Genomic DNA, 15578 nt, shown 5'->3' on the forward strand with positions numbered 1-15578 from the left:
CCCCCCCCCGCCCCCTCCTCTCGCAAGCCGCAGCTGCAGGCTGGCTTGAACACCGCGTACACGTGTGTACACACATCAACACGCACATTGGAACACTAAGAAACAAAAAAAAGAACGATAAACGTAATAATGGAGCAGGGGGCCTTCAACGATGTGGCCAAGAAGGCGCTTGAGTTTCGAAACCAGTACTACAAGATGCTTGATGACCCGCAAGATCGCTCGAATGTCGCGGGCTTGTACGCCCCTGATGTACCCATGGTGTGCGAATGGAACGGACACCCTCTCTCCACGGTGGACGATGTGCGCAACTACATCGGCGCATTGCCCAAGACGTCACACCAGATCGACATGGTGGACGCTCAGCCACTGCCCGACAATCAAGCGGGTGACTCATTCCTCCTCACTGTCCATGGCACGGTGACGTACAACGACGAGCACCGCCGGGAGTTTTTCCAACGCATGGTCATCCGCCGCTTTGAGCAGCGCTATTACATCCTGAATGACTACTATCGCTGGCTGAGTGAACGCTCGCAGTGAGCCTAAAAGAGTGAGCAACTGTGAACGTGAATGATTTGTGTCGTTGTTCGACAGAGTTGCTGATCCGCTATTCGCTGTAATTGACGGGATCACACACACACGCACACACACTTTTTATCTCTCTCTCCGGGTTTCTCTTATGGGTCTGGGGTGCATGTAACGTAAATAAGTGAACTGAACAACTCCATTACGTCTCTCTCTCTGTCTGTGTGTGTGTGTCTGTGTTTGGGGAAAGGGGGGGGGGCTAGCCGAGATGGGTAGAGATATACAGGGAGAAAAAGAGCGCGCGTGTGGCGTCCGTGCACAGGAGTCAGTTCGTGTTGTTTTTCGATCCCCCCCCCTCCCTCCCCCCACCTCTCGCTTGTATGTTCTTGATATGTTTCTCCTCCTCGTGCCTGTATGTGCGCCTGTGTGTGTGTGTGTAAAGTCTCAAACGATCTCAAAGCGCGGGATCAGTGTTCTAAGAGACTCAAACTTGGCCAAACCTGAGTGCATGCGCACATTGTTTGCGTCCCTCTCCCTCTCTCTCTCTCTTTCTCTCCAGATCTGAGGTGTGGACCCCCTCGAAACAGATATGCACCCAACTTGCCCACCTGCGTGTGCTTCTATTATCCCTCCTCACCACCACCACCACCACCACCTCCCCGGCACCATCACCGCGGGCAGCAACTGCCGAGCCAAGTCCGCCAGAGAAATATGTTTGGTCCCCCCTCCCCTCCCCCCCCATCCCTGCCCGACACACTCCCAAGTACTCTTTTCTCACCCAGCGCCCTCCCTTCGCCTCCCCACAATCTATCCTGCACATTGCACTCCCTCTCATCCCCCCGCAACCACACACGCACGTGCGCACACAGTCTGGCGCAGTCACTTTCACGCGCCGCATTTAAACCCGCAGAACACCGCTACTTCATCTCCCTCCCTCCCTCCCTCCCTCCCTCCCCCTTCCCCCTCTCTGTGAGAACACACAATTTCTGTTTGGCCTGCCGGAGGGGAGCTCTTTTATCATGAACCAGAATCCCAACGCGCAGGCTGATGAGCGAATGCCGAACACCACTAACACACGCCGCACTGAGACGTCGGACGACTACGCACGGCACAAGGCGGCTGCTAGTCGAGCGTTCTTGGAAGACCATTATCAAAGTCTTCTTGCCCGAACGCGCAACGGTGTCAGCGCTGCAGTCGGTCCGCGGCAGAAGGAGCCGTCTTTTGCTGATTTTCACCTCTTCAAGTGCATCGGCCGCGGTGCATTCGGTGAAGTTTTCGTGTGTAAATACAAGAGCGACAAGACCGACACCCTCTACGCCTTGAAACGGCTGCGCAAGTCGGACATGATCACGAAGAAGCAGGTGGTACACGTCCGCTCAGAAAAAGATGTCCTCGCCGAGGCGGCGGCGTCGAACCCGTGGGTAGTGCACCTGTACCGCAGCTTTCAGGACTCTCTGTACCTCTATATGGTGATGGAGTACATGCCGGGTGGCGATATGATTTCGTGGCTGTGCGAGAAAGGTATCTTCGATCTGGAGAGCACGCGCTTCTACATTGCCGAGCTCTGTGCTGCCGTGGCGAGCGTGCACAACATGGGCTTCGTCCACCGTGACATCAAACCCGACAATGTCCTCTTCGGCGAGTCTGGACACATAAAGCTGAGCGACTTTGGGCTCTCCAAACGCTTTGTGGAAAAGCGCGGCAGCCTCCTCGAGTACGACGACCAGGAGCCTTCCTCGAGCGGTATAAATACGTGGACAGACAACGTGAGCGCGTACGCGTCACAGAAGAACGCGCCGTCAGCGTCCCCCTCCGGGGACGGCGCCGGAGCCGGCATCGCACACGGCCGCGCTCGTGAGATGTTTCAATCAATTGTGGGCAGCCCCGGCTATATCGCGCCAGAAATCCTGCTGCGCAAGCCCTACGGTGTCGGCTGTGATTGGTGGTCGGTGGGCGTCATCATGTACGAAATGCTCTATGGCATCCCTCCGTTTTTCTCTCAGAACCCCAACTCAACATGCCTAAAAATAAAGAATTGGCGGGAGCACCTCACGTTTCCACCGCAACGACACATTCCTGAGGACGCAGTAGATTTTATGAAGCGCCTCATTTGTGCGCCAGAGGAGCGCATGACGTACGAAGAGATACGCAAGCATGCTTTCCTTCAGCCAATGGACATGGACGGGCTGCGCCAGCTGCAGGCGCCCTATGTGCCGGCCCTCTCGAATCGTCTGGACACCAAATACTTTCCCGAGATAAAAGAGTTGAGCGCACCAATGCAGCTGAGTGAGGAGCAGAAAGTACGGGAGGTCGACCCCCGCGGCGTGATGTTTGCCGACTTTCGCTTCAATTATGGCAGTGCTCAGGTCGGCCCGGAAAAATTGTAAAAAAAAACCAACGTAGATACATCACAAAACAATTTTTTTTTTTTACAAGGAGCGGGAGGGGGAGGGGCATGTGTCCTTCCGTCCCCTCACTCACCACCTCCTCCTCCATCCTTCGCCTTTCTCTTATAATATTGCTTCGCTTGTATTTGTACAGGTTTTTTAATCTGTAGCACCTTTGACACGGAGGGAAGAGAAGCGGGGATGGGGGGATGGACCCGCGCGGGCACACACACAAAAAAAAGAGGAACAGTGTGTGCCCTGAACACGCTGTAACACAGTGGGGTAGGTTGTGATGGAAAAAGGCGCACCCGTATGTCTCCCCGTGTGTGTGTGTGTGTGTCAAGTTGTGCGTGCTCGCTCCCCGTTTTTTCTTCCTTTCTCAAGTATAGTCTTCTTTCTCACGCTACACACGCGTGTGTTTTATCATGAGTCTCGCCTCTTCAACGGTACGGCATGAACAATGTCACTGTCCGCGTGCGGGGATGTCTCAAGGCCTCCTCCCTCCCTCCCTCGTGCCTATCGCCAGGAAGGCTGTCGTTCGCGTCCATCACGCGAATGATCTCCAGCGGCGCCTTTTTCAAAAAGCGAATTGTGAAAAAATCGCTTGAATTGATGGCACCCCTCAATCTCAACGGTGTCCAGCGCATCCACCACACACGCAGATGTCGGCTCTGCCTTACCATCCCTCCCTCCCTCCCCCCTCGCCCTCGCCCTCGCCCGCCCCCTCCCGCCGCCGCGCATCACGTCACCCAACCACAACCACACCGCGCAGGCACACACGGGCACAGCGTCTTTTTAATTGAAGCAGCCCACATCCCTTACCCATCACACAGATACACAGGACGGAGAGCGAATCCGTTTTTCTACACACGATATTACGAACTCACCAATATCTGGACAATGTCTCACCAGCATCACGCCAAGGTGACCGTCTTCACTCGGCTCGCTATGGCGCTGCTGGTGTTACTTATCGGATATACCCCACATACTGCCTCCGCAGCTGAGGCATCGCGGGTGGTGCAGCTCACCCCGGACACGTTCGACGCGTACGTTGGTGGGCCTGACAACTATACGTTTGTGCTGTACTGCGTCAAGTGGTCTCGCCAGTGCCAGACGGTGAATCGCCTGTGGGACCGTCTATCGATCAGTCAGTCGAAGAAGGAATTGCGGGACATATTCACTGCCGCGTACGTGGATGGAGACGAATACCCCGACTTGATGAGTCGGATGAACGTAAAAGGGTTTCCCACGATGATGTTCTACACCCCATTGCACGCGGAGGGACTGGAGTACAACGGGCCTCGCGAGTTGTACTTGCTGGATAGTTTTGTATTTCAATTTTCGTAGGACCCACATGTGTTTATCCAGGCTCCCATTTGCCTGCATATGCGTGGAGGACCTCATGACCTCACGTCCTATTCACACGCTTTCGTGCCTGCGCATCAGATGCCGGGACCGTCTGCGTGTGTATAACACCTTCATGTGCAAAGAAAAGCTATCCCCGTATATGTGACACAAGTTTTTTTTTTTGGAGGGAGGGAGGGGGGGGTAGATCAAAGAGAGGGTTCCAGAAAGTAGAGATGTGATGGCTCTCCGTGTTCATGGCACGCATCCTGGGGCCGTGTATGCATGTCGATCATCTTAATGCGCAGGGTGCCGGTCGACGATTGCCATCCTCTCTCTTTTCTTCTTCCTGGTCCGGGTGATATCGAAGCATTTTGCCTTTGCCTCTTCGACTGCGTGTACGCAATGGCCTGAACCTGCTCGGCTAGAGGGTCTCAAGTGAAATCCCTTCTTCCTCTCCCACTCCTCACACCCCCTTTTTCCTACTCTCGTCCGCCCCCCCCCCCCTTTTTTTTTGCCATGCTTGTTGCTCTCACGGCTCTACTCCCCTTCCCTCCCCTCATTACACACACGCTCTCTCACTCGTACACATTTGCAATGCTCGTGGCTGAAGGGTTTCATTTGCGAACTCCCTCCTTTGATTGCTCTCTATCGTCTCATCTTCAATGTCCTCCGACCTTTACCCCGTTGGTACGCGCCGTGGCGATGACGCTGGCAGCTGTGCCCGGGTGCCAGTATACTCAGCCAAACGCAAGCGATGCCGCATCCTCTGCTGCGTCACCCCGACAGCCACTGTGGAAACCTCAAAAAATGAGGAGCCCTACACCCACAATGACTTCTCCAAATCCACAGTGTGTATGGACTACCACATCCTCTCCCGTATTGAGGACGACGTCAAACGCGCAGAGATGCGACTGGAAAACCCCGATTCGGCGATACCGGACCGCGGCTACCCGTACGCGCAGGGACTATACGGCGCTGCAGAGAGGTACCACGCCATTCAGCTACCACCCTTCGGTGGCCATCTCCTCGCTGACAACATCCAGACAGCCATCACGCCACGGTCAACCCGCCCAAATCGTGGAAGTAGAGCCAACAGCCGCCACACGAGTCGCCCGGGCAGCTCTTCGCACACGCCCACTACCGTCCAGCGCTCTCGGACACCAGGCAGAAACCGTAATGGTCGACAAACCCCGGGCGTGGGACACCTGCCGCAGCTTCGGTATCCAAACGGAGATCGGATGGTGCCAGTCGACTCCGCGCGCAGGGCCCCGACACTGCTGAGAGACGACGACTACCGTGAGAGGAGCAGCGAAGCCGCCGGTGCTGGAATCCTTTACAGACGTGAAAGGATTTACTGACACCTTCAGGCCTGGAGGGAGAAATCAGACACCGTACAAAGCGGAGCGAACCCCAGCGCGAACGACGACACCAGCCGGTGGGGGGACTCATGACCCACCGCATGGGCTCCACACTCATTTGAGCGCCAAGACAAATAGAAAAGAGACAAAGATGAAGAGCACAAAAGAAGGCAAAGGAAGGCGATGTGCTCTTGTGCGGTGTGTAAGGGTTGGACGCGGGTGGGAGGGGGTTGAGCGAGGGAATGGGTTACGGTCGCCCCCACCTACCCACTTATCCCTCTGCTGCGGCCGCTGCTCTCCTCCCACCCACCCACCCCCACTCTCTCTTTCTTCCCCTTCTCGTTTCGCAAGAAATGTGATGGCGACTCCGCGGTCCTGTACAACCCGCCCTGCGACCCCTCACGCAGGCACGCATACACACACGACAGGGAATCCTCCGCCTCTCGAAGAAAGCCGACGCACACGTGTGTGTGTGTGTGTGTGTGTGTGTGTGTGCGAGTGAGTGTCTGTGTATGGCTTTTCGTGTGCTTACTCGTTTTTTTTTTGTTGCCTCCAGCGTAGCAACTCCGTCAGAAGTCTTGGTAGGTGTGGTGCTGCAGACCACTCATTCGTTACCCCTCTCTCCCCACCCACTCCTCCACTCTTTCCCTCGCTTGACTGTTTGAAAGATCGACGGCTGGTGCTGTCGAGGTTACGTTTGGTGGCCAAATCGATTTTTGATTCCTTCACTGCTTTCCCATGTGTTCGATATGATAATATTTCTTTCCTTCTTCTTTGTTTGCATCGGTGTGCAGCAGCGTCACGCCACCTCCTACATCACGCGTCACATTTAACTCATGTAGGCCCGTGAGCGTGAGATCGGAAGAGGAGGAGGAGAAAGAGCAGCAGCAGAAGGATGTGTTGGTTCTCCAATTGGACGCCAACTGTCACGCCACCCTGTTCGCACGCCTCCTCCTCTTCCTTTTCTTTGTAGGACGGTGAGGGTGACTGAGTGATGCAGGTAATGAGAGTGCCTATGGGAGGTATCACTGTGTGTGTGTGTGTGTATGGACGCCGAAAAGCCCATGTCCTGCCTCCTGTTTACCTCTCCCCTTTTTCTCTGCTTTTTTTTTATGGGTGCCCCTGCCCCTGTGCCTCTACAGAAAGAATGGGATGGGTAGAGGATGAAAAGGGAGGCCATTATATATATACTCATATTTAGGTTTGTTTGCGTGCGTGTGTGTGTGTGTGGAAGGACTCGCACTCCCCCCCCCCACACACACACACAGCTCGCCTTGTGCTGTTTCACATTGCCCCTATGCGCTCTCACGGACGCGCAGCCATGCGCGCGCTCATTTTCCATCGTTTCTTTTTTTTTTCTCTCATGCTTCTCTTTCAACATTCTTTCCCCCCCCCCAGACACACACACAGCGACCTCTCACCCCCTATTCGACAAGCTTTGTGTCGATATGTCCGCTGGTATGCGTACCTGTGCTTCAACCTGCGCTTTTGGATGAGATTTCTTCCTCTGTAATCGTATGTCGTATAGGTCCCTGAGTCACCCACCTCCCCTCTTTGTTTCTCTCCGCGCCTCACTCCCAGGCCCATCGGTCGCTTTGCGGAGTGCGGGTGCGCCTTAGAAATATGCTGCTCTATCACAGACGCGGACGGGGATCGGTTGCATACCGAGCAGCCACATGTTTTCTGCCTCTGCATCAGCCCATCCACCCCCTCCTCGCCTTCTCTCCTCCCCCCCCTGTGGGGTGACACACACACACACCGAGGCACTCGCTCTCGTTCCGAGTATGTACTCCCGTACTGTTGACGCAACATCAACAAAATTGATTTCTTCGTTTCCCATCTCTCTTCCTTCACTCGTTCATTTGTCGCTCTCAAAGACGCGCGCTTCAACTCCCACTTCTTCCCTCCCCCCCCCCGCCTCAACTCCCTCTCCCCGCTCTCACATACATTGAATAACGTTAACATAGACAATAGTACACGTGCGAAGGGGGGTCCCAGTAGCTCTCGTCGCTCCCCTACCCCATTCTCCCCCCCCCTCCCCTTTCTCCTCCTCACCCACCCTCCCCCCCACCCCCTTACTCATAAACAACCACTGTTACCGTCCACATAGAGATATCAACCCGCATAGACTGTAAACAGCAGCAACTGGCAGCCCAGCCACACCGGCCATCAGCACCACCGTCATTTGGCGAGAAACCGCATCCTGAAAATATCATGTTTGCGTCTCCTTACGCGGACCAGGATGAAGAGCGCACACAGGTGGGGTGCACACCTCCGCGTGTGGCAGACGGTGCTGCTCGCATCCTCGTCCCAGACAGTGATAACGACGACAGTCTTGGTCTCCCATTATCGCAGGAACAGCCATCCAATGTCTATGTGCCGGCGGCGCGCGCCTTCTCGAAGCGAGCAGCGCGATGTGCAGCAGCCTTGCTGGAGCACCATGATGCCGCCACCGCCTCGTCCCCCTCCTCCCCTGCGCACAAGCAGAAGTGCATCCAGCAACTCGGTCGTCTTGGTGGCGCCTACCGCTCTCTTGCCCACGGGAAGGCCGTAACGATCTGGGTGCGCTATCAAGACCTCAACGCCCGCGTGATCCGCGAGACCGAAGCGTTCTTTGAGGAACACATGGCCGACTACCTTGCCCACCCGCACGTGACGCGCAAGAACGGCGCCCCGTCAGCGGCGCTGAAGACCATCTTTAGCTGTAGTGTCCAGGGAAACCCACCAGAGGCTCTAGTCGGCTGTCGTGCTCCGCTTCTATCTAGCGCATCCCCAACGTATCCCACGCATGCTACACCCCACAGCGGCGATGCCCTTGGCGAGGACACAACGCATCCGCCGGCAGGCTACGCCATCTCGCGAGGGGAGCAGTGCGCCCTGTCACTGCTGCTTATGGAAGACACACCAGAAGAAAAACAAGCGTCGAGTCCGTTGCCAACGTTTTCAGGGCTCCACACATCAAAGAGAGGCAGTCCACGCGTGGGTCTGAGCGAGTCCCTGCGTGACTCAACTTCCCACAGTAGTTTCCTCTCTGACACACACGCCACAGTGCCGTTCTGGGTGTACGAAGATGACTCTGACGACTCGGTGCGCAGCCCTCCATCCCCGGCAGCGCACCGCGGTGGTGGTGCGAGCGCGGCAAAGCGATTTCGTAAGCGTGGCCGCAGCGATACCACTGGAGCCTGGCCCCAATACTCGAAGGGGCAACGAGGAGAGACGTGCACGGCAAGGGCACTCGTATTTGACGATGAGCTCAGCTCGTTGTCTTCCCCACAGAACGCGGCAACTCGTGAGGAGAAGGTTCTCGCGCACCGCGACCTCTCAGCACTGGCATCGATGTCCGCCACACTCATAGAACTCCAGAACCAACGCGCGCAGTGGGACATGCTTCGTCAGCAGTCCCTCTTCACCCCATTTTAACCACATACCGTGTCCGCACGGGTGGGGTAAAAGGAAGGTACGGAGGAAGCACTGCGGTGTTACATGAATCAGATAAAGAGATCCAAGAACGCGTCAAAGGTAGAAAAAAAAAATCGCTGCAATGGACCTGATTTCCTCGGCCACCGGTGTCCGCTGTTGTGAGGCCCCCCCCACACACACACACACAGACACACAGACACACACACCCTCTCTCCCTCTACTATCTCCTACTAGTGAATCCCCCCCTCCCCCCCCCCCATCCCCCTTTTTCCGGTACTCTTTCCTTTGCCGTGGGTCACACCTGCTCGAATGTAAACACCCACACGTGAGCGTATACACTACACGGCAGAAGAGCAGAACGGTGCGCCTTGCAGCCGAGATGTCGACATCAACCACAGCGCAGGCGCAGCCTCTGAATCTCTTCAACTACTCCCTTCGACTTACAAACAAAGTTGGCGAAGACAACGCCCAGACAGACACCCTTTACAACAGGGCAGTCCCCGACTCACCAGGCACCGATACTATCGCAGCAGCAACACCAGCAGCCGGTGAGCCGCGACTGTACTTCACTGGAAATGGATCGTCCGCTAACCTGACAGCACTGCAGCGCTATCTGGACCATGAGGAGGCTGACAAAACATCTCCGCTACTGCGGGTGTTGCAGCTAGCGCCGCAGTCGCCAACTTTGAACACTCAGCCTCTCGTGTACGTGGAACAGAATAGCCTAAAGCCGGTGCCGTTGCCGGAAGACGCGACTATGCGCCGTGACGCGGTTCTGACCACCTGTACCAATGTCTGCACGGAGGGAGCCACTCCACCACGAGGGCGCCATGCACCCGTCGAGGCCGCTCTGTGTGTCTTTCAGGACTTCATGAGTGCACCCGCTACGCCCATGGCCAGTGAAGCGCCCTTCTGGGAGTTTCTTTGCAGCACTCTGCGACATTACGCGAGTGATTTCTACTGCAGCGCCGCTAAGGTGCAGCTGCAGGGCATCATCGTGCCCACATTCGAGACGCGGAAGAGGACGGTGTACAATCGAGACATCTTTGCGCACTACGTCGAGGAGGAAGAGAAGACTGAGAAACAGCAGGAGTGCAACAACGCGACCAACAAGCGCACGACAGGGAGGAAAGTGTGCGTGAAAAGCAAAGACGCGCTCCTGGGCGTCATGGAGTATCTTAGGAGCCACTGGCCTCTCTTCGAAAGTGAACTCGGTCCCTCCCATTTGGTGATGAACGCAAAGTGGACCTCGAATTCCACCGATATGTGTGCCTCGGACCACTCGGAGCGACCAGCTGCAAAACCTGCTGGTGCGCTGCGGCAGTCTGCATGCTTCGTGTGGCTCCAAAACGACACTGTGAAAGATGAACGGGATGGTGTCTACGCGGATGCCGCGCTCGAAGCCCTTCTCGACGAGCTCTCTCTCGCCGCTGCATCGATCAGCACGCCATCTGAAGCGGCCGCTGTTCTTCAAGAGGAGGCCATCAGCGCCTTTTTCGAGCAGTGCCGCCTCACGCACATCCTGAAGAGAGTGATTTGCAGTCGCTTCGAAAGTGTCGTGCTGCGACGCAAAGCTCTGTTTCACTGGGTACTCTCATTACCTCCACACGCTCGACTGAGCACATCTGCCGCTGGTACCGCCGTCACCGCGGTGCGCTTCAATGACCACCCCGCAGTCTCGCAGGCGGTGTGGAGCGCCATCGAGATGCTCGTCCACTGGCAGCAGTTGGCTGACTTCGTCTATATGCTTGCAAGGGATGCACTAAAGCGTCGCTTCATCAAAGAGGACGGGCGGGCTCGGCGGTTCGTCTCTGCCCCGCCGAGGTTTCCGCGCCACCGCCGCATCATCCAACAGAGTGGCCTCTATTTCAACAGCCCACGCGGTGGGTGTGTCCTCGACCATCATCGCGGAAAGGTGAATGTCTCTCAGCTGTACGGCACTGGCGAGCAGCGTAGCGTGACCAGCAGCCCCAGCGCCACCCCAGGAGAGTCCCTCGCCGTGTCATCTGGGCTCTTCCAAAGCACACGGAGCACCACTGTAACCCCCTTCAGCAACTTATCTATCCTAGACGGTGAAGAAACGTTTGGCAGCTCTCCAAGGCTTGCGAGGAACGTTATTACGCGAATCCCTCAGAAGCAGACCAGAGTTCACTCCGTCCAGTGACGTCACGTTAACCAAGTGCGAAAGCATTCCCCCCCCCCCCCCCCCCCACACACACACAGCGGGTTCGTTCGTATAAATATTTATATATATATATATATGTCTGAGTGTCTATGTGCTCTCGTTACATTTTACACTTTTGCTATCTTAGTTTGAGATGATTTACGCGCATGTCTTCTGACAGACTCGCTTGTCATCACCACCCCAGCCCGGATTGACCGGGGAGGGCGTGAGCTCCTCAGCATGAGGGATAAGAAGGGTATCTAGTACTGCCTCCCTCCCTCCCTCCCTCCCTCCTCCCCCCCCTCGCTGAGCAGTCGGAACAGACCGGCGACAGTGAACACCTTCGCGTCATTCAGATTTATAAACCACATGCAAATGTGACTCAAACGTGTCTCGCACAGCTTTCGCTGTCTCATCCTTCCCGGTAGGAAACCCTGTGTCCCTCGAGGAATGCACTACGTAACCACTGACATCCTAGAAGTGGCTGTGAGGCGACCTGCACAGCGGAGGTGAAAAGACGGAGTCGGTCCATGGCTGCAACACCTGAGCCCACAGCCGCATTGAATCCACACGTAGTGTGATCTGAGAGCGCCACCGGGCAGGCGAACGTCGTGCTATACATTTCCTTCGTGTGTGTGTGTGTGTGTTTTCTGAAAGGGGTGACGAGGCGTGGGGTGGTCATTTGTGCTCCTCACATACCCTTCACGTGATGTAAATTTTACGCGGTGTGGGGAGGGGGAAGGGGGAGCCGTGAGATGCCGCCTTGGTTGCGCCTGAGTGCCGTGACTTCCCGCCGCGTCTCTTCCCACGCCCCCTCCCCCCACTTTTTCCTTCCTCCCCCCCCCCCCCACTCAACTTTCTTTTCCTACATGAAATCATACCCGTTCTCTTAATATGTCCGTCATCCCCCAACTCCTCGTCGCTCCGCATGGCGGGCCATATCTAACACCCCTCTCCCCCCAAAGCGGGTGCCCAGCTTTTTTTTTTGGGGGGGGGAGGGTTGCGCGGTGGGTACGCCTGAATCGATCACCCCGCTTCACAGGGAAAGGGGGGTTAAGTGCGCACTGCTCTCTCTCTGTCTGTCTGTCTCGCGCGCGCGCGCGCGAGCGCGAGTGTGTGTGTGTGTGTGTGTGTGTGTGTGGCTGAGAAAGAAGAAAGGAGAGCGTATATGTGTGTATGTATATACATGGTGCACAAACACGTACTAGGATGACCTTCACCCGACCTCTTCAAAATTATCTCTGCTTTTCCTTCTTTTTGAATTTTCTTCTCGTCAACGTACGCTCGTGTAGTGTAATAATCGCACTTCGCTGCTTCGATCCCTCCCATTCCCCCCCCCCCTTTTGTGACTCAACCGCGCGGCGCTTGTATGCTAGAAGTGCTCCCGTCCTCCTGGTGAGTGTGTGCCCCGCAGTCACGAAGTGAGGTGATCTAATCGCCCAAACATATCCCCCGACCTCTGCGATAGTGAATGCCCATGGCACGCGAATAGGGGAGGGGGAGGGGGTGAAAAATGGCCAAGGCACACGCCACACGGCCATGCTTGCGCTCTGCCGAATCCTCTGTATGAAAGCATTGCTGAGCAGAGACCCACCTCTGCCGCCCCCCTCTCCAAACGCCAATCTCGTCACCACGCGCTCGCCAAACCGTCCAACTCTCATTCCTTCACCTTTTCTCATCCTCCTCTTTTTTTTTTTTGTGTGTGTGTGTGTGGTTGAGCTGGATGAAAAAGTCGCTCGGTACTGTCGCTCCGGACTCCCCCTCCCGTCCCCCCCCCCAAAAAAAAAAGGAAATACACGTACGGGCGGGAAAACCCCTCGTCGGGAGGGACGTCAGCCGACCTGCACGCTGTCTCTTTCGACAGACACGCACGTATTTATATCAATATATATACACACACATATATATATACGGTAAAACAGTTATTCTGTGTCGGCGACGCGGCTTCGTACATGCATCTTCTCGCTGTGGGGAGTGTGCGTGAGAACCCGCCGTGTAAGGGGGGGGGTCGTGAACGTGCGGTGTATAGGTGACTCCTTCCCTTCTTGCCTTCCCCCAACTCGCACCTCCAAAGCCACCAGCGATGACGCTCACGCTGACCGCTGTGGTGTGCCCCAACTACACAGAGAGCGGCGATGTGGCACTTACAGACGGCGTGAATCTCCTTGATCTCCACATGTGGAGCCATGCAGAGCCGTTGGAGACATCAATTACAAATATCTCCGCATCCGACGTTGCCAAAGAGTTGTACCTACGCGCATCGCAGACACAACTCACACAAACCGCGCAGAAGAACACCTTGTGTTTCCGATACGGCCCACGTCCACCAGATCACCTGAACAGCTTTCTTTTCCACGAGCGCGGTTGCTGCACCGAATGCAAAGGAAGCAACGCACCGCCAGTGGCAGAGGTGCCGCTAGGGTGTACGTTGCCGTCTCTCATCCTCCCCTCATCCTCTTCCGTTGACCTGCTGGCTGATGTAAGCGGTCAAACCAATGCGCACGACAGCCTCTTTGCTCTCTGGCTCTGGGAACTGCTCTCGGAACCCAATAACACCGTCACTGTGACAGCACTGCTTCTCTTTGTGGAGGGCACCACGGTCGATTTGTTAACGGGCAGCGAACTGCACACACCCTTCAAAGTGGACATCGGCACAGTCAAGCAGCTTCGCAATCACGAGGACGCCCTCGCTTTTTTGCATGCGTGCGAGGCGAGGATTCGCCACAGCGCCGCCACGTGTCCGCGATGCCCATACCACGTGTGTATCACTGTATATGTCGGCACTGACGGTGACCGAGATGGAAAGAGCGCGGTTACATTTCTTGACGTTGCCTCCACGGCGCTGGAGAGTGAAGATGCCAACGCACAGGTGCGCCTTCAGCAACAGCTGACTCTCTTCGCTCGGCAGTTGGGCATCGAGGCGGCCACAACGACTACGCCCTCCCCTACTTCGCTGACGCTCAACGCGGCGGACCAGCGCTGGCTTGATCTTCTGCAATCCCGCCAACTCTCCCGCGCACGCCTCTTAGGACTCGTCTGTGTCGGGTGCGAGGCTTGGCAGGGTTTCTTTCGCTGCGCAGGCGTGCACGGGGATGGCCACGACCGTCTCACTCTCGCCCGCGCCCTCTGTCAACGCGAGCTTTCGGGAACCGCAAACAAAAGTCCGTTGCACCCCCAATTGCCACAACCGCCCCCAACACAGGAGCGTGCAACTCCGCAACGTGCGAAGCCGGCCAACACCGCACCTTGGATCGTGCCGGACCCCCTGCCCAATTTGCAGCTCAGTGGGAGGCGCTCGCAGCAAAACGACGAGAAATCCTCCCATCTTAAGCACATCGCGTCGGTGCGATTTGGCTCCGACGCACTGGAGGCCAGTGCACACCATTCAGACAAGTGGCACGTTGTCTCTGGGGCCGCTACTCACCGCGACCGCTTTGGTCGCTTGCTGAAGCATATCGAGTGCGAGGAGCACCACGCGCGGCTTGTCCTGAGCGGCGCGGAGCAGAGGGCCAGGAGGTTGGCAGAGATACGCTGGGTCCTTCGTGCCCGCCCACCGGGCAAGTGTATCGAGGCCGTGCTGCGATGGCTCGAAAATCACGTGGATCGGAAAAGTCGGCCTGAGCCGCTTTTGCTTGATTATTCCGCCTCGTCTTGCCACTCACGGCCGCGATTGGGTACTACCCAGCCTCTCCTTTCCATCAACCGACCCCCCGCAAGGACGGCGCAACGGCTGCCTACCTTGGCGCTGCCCGCACTCCCGTCTCACCGGCCCTCAGAAGCCCACCTCCATTCATCGCGCATCGAGTCACAATTGCTCTGCTGCACAACCGGCTCAACACCGAAGCGCCGAGGCGGTCCGCAAGCGCACTCCGCCTCACCGCGTGCAGGCGCGCAAACGTATACCGTTGTCGGACTCAAACGGCGTTACCAAGCGCCCCACCTCACTAATATGGACCTCACCCCCGTCCGTCGGCGCTCTGCGACCGAGGTGGCGCTACTCGTGCGCCAGCGCGCTGTCGACCGTATGTCCTCACCTCCCCACTCACCGCGCAAGGGTGAGATAATGCGACTCTACCCCCTCGTCCAAGCGTTCCACATCAAGATCACTGAGCAAGACACTATGATGGCAGAAGAGCTCATGATGCGCAGTCGCATTGAGCACAGGGAGAAGAATCGTCGCCAGGCTTTGAGCGCTGCGAGCGCCGCCTCATTGCAAAGGTCACTCGCGCTTTGGCCGTCTGAGAGTCGAGCTGAGCAGCTGAGCATACCGCGCCCCATCCGGCGATGCTCTGTGCAGCCGCCTTCTCGGCGCATATTCTTCACGTGTTAGAGAAAAAGACGCCAGACCGTATATTAGCGGGCGCCATCGAAGGCACGTAA

The 15578-nt window shown here is 56.6% G+C and overlaps 7 protein-coding genes across 7 annotated transcripts; all 7 read left to right on the top strand.

Moving 5' to 3' along the window:
• Positions 1-129: 129 nt before the first annotated feature.
• Positions 130-537, top strand: JKF63_07186 (uncharacterized protein; the record flags this gene model as incomplete). Its single annotated transcript, XM_067903127.1, has 1 exon — positions 130-537. One exon carries the CDS (start codon positions 130-132, stop codon positions 535-537), a length of 408 nt encoding a protein of 135 aa, XP_067759565.1.
• Positions 538-1541: 1004 nt separating this feature from the next.
• Positions 1542-2909, top strand: JKF63_07187 (uncharacterized protein; the record flags this gene model as incomplete). Its single annotated transcript, XM_067903128.1, has 1 exon — positions 1542-2909. One exon carries the CDS (start codon positions 1542-1544, stop codon positions 2907-2909), a length of 1368 nt encoding a protein of 455 aa, XP_067759566.1.
• A 900-nt stretch (positions 2910-3809) lies between these two features.
• JKF63_07188 (uncharacterized protein) lies at positions 3810-4256 on the top strand (the record flags this gene model as incomplete). Its single annotated transcript, XM_067903129.1, has 1 exon — positions 3810-4256. One exon carries the CDS (start codon positions 3810-3812, stop codon positions 4254-4256), a length of 447 nt encoding a protein of 148 aa, XP_067759567.1.
• Positions 4257-4918: 662 nt separating this feature from the next.
• JKF63_07189 (uncharacterized protein) lies at positions 4919-5614 on the top strand (the record flags this gene model as incomplete). The annotated part of the gene is made up of 1 exon (XM_067903130.1): positions 4919-5614. One exon carries the CDS (start codon positions 4919-4921, stop codon positions 5612-5614), a length of 696 nt encoding a protein of 231 aa, XP_067759568.1.
• Positions 5615-7828: 2214 nt separating this feature from the next.
• Positions 7829-9034, top strand: JKF63_07190 (uncharacterized protein; the record flags this gene model as incomplete). Its single annotated transcript, XM_067903131.1, has 1 exon — positions 7829-9034. The coding sequence occupies one exon, from the start codon at positions 7829-7831 to the stop codon at positions 9032-9034; it is 1206 nt and encodes a 401-aa protein (XP_067759569.1).
• A 379-nt stretch (positions 9035-9413) lies between these two features.
• JKF63_07191 (uncharacterized protein) lies at positions 9414-11198 on the top strand (the record flags this gene model as incomplete). The annotated part of the gene is made up of 1 exon (XM_067903132.1): positions 9414-11198. One exon carries the CDS (start codon positions 9414-9416, stop codon positions 11196-11198), a length of 1785 nt encoding a protein of 594 aa, XP_067759570.1.
• Positions 11199-13281: 2083 nt separating this feature from the next.
• Positions 13282-15528, top strand: JKF63_07192 (uncharacterized protein; the record flags this gene model as incomplete). Its single annotated transcript, XM_067903133.1, has 1 exon — positions 13282-15528. One exon carries the CDS (start codon positions 13282-13284, stop codon positions 15526-15528), a length of 2247 nt encoding a protein of 748 aa, XP_067759571.1.
• Positions 15529-15578: the final 50 nt, after the last annotated feature.

The sequence above is a fragment of the Porcisia hertigi genome, chromosome 6 (genome assembly GCF_017918235.1).
Source record: "Porcisia hertigi strain C119 chromosome 6, whole genome shotgun sequence".
Taxonomy (NCBI): domain Eukaryota; phylum Euglenozoa; class Kinetoplastea; order Trypanosomatida; family Trypanosomatidae; genus Porcisia; species Porcisia hertigi.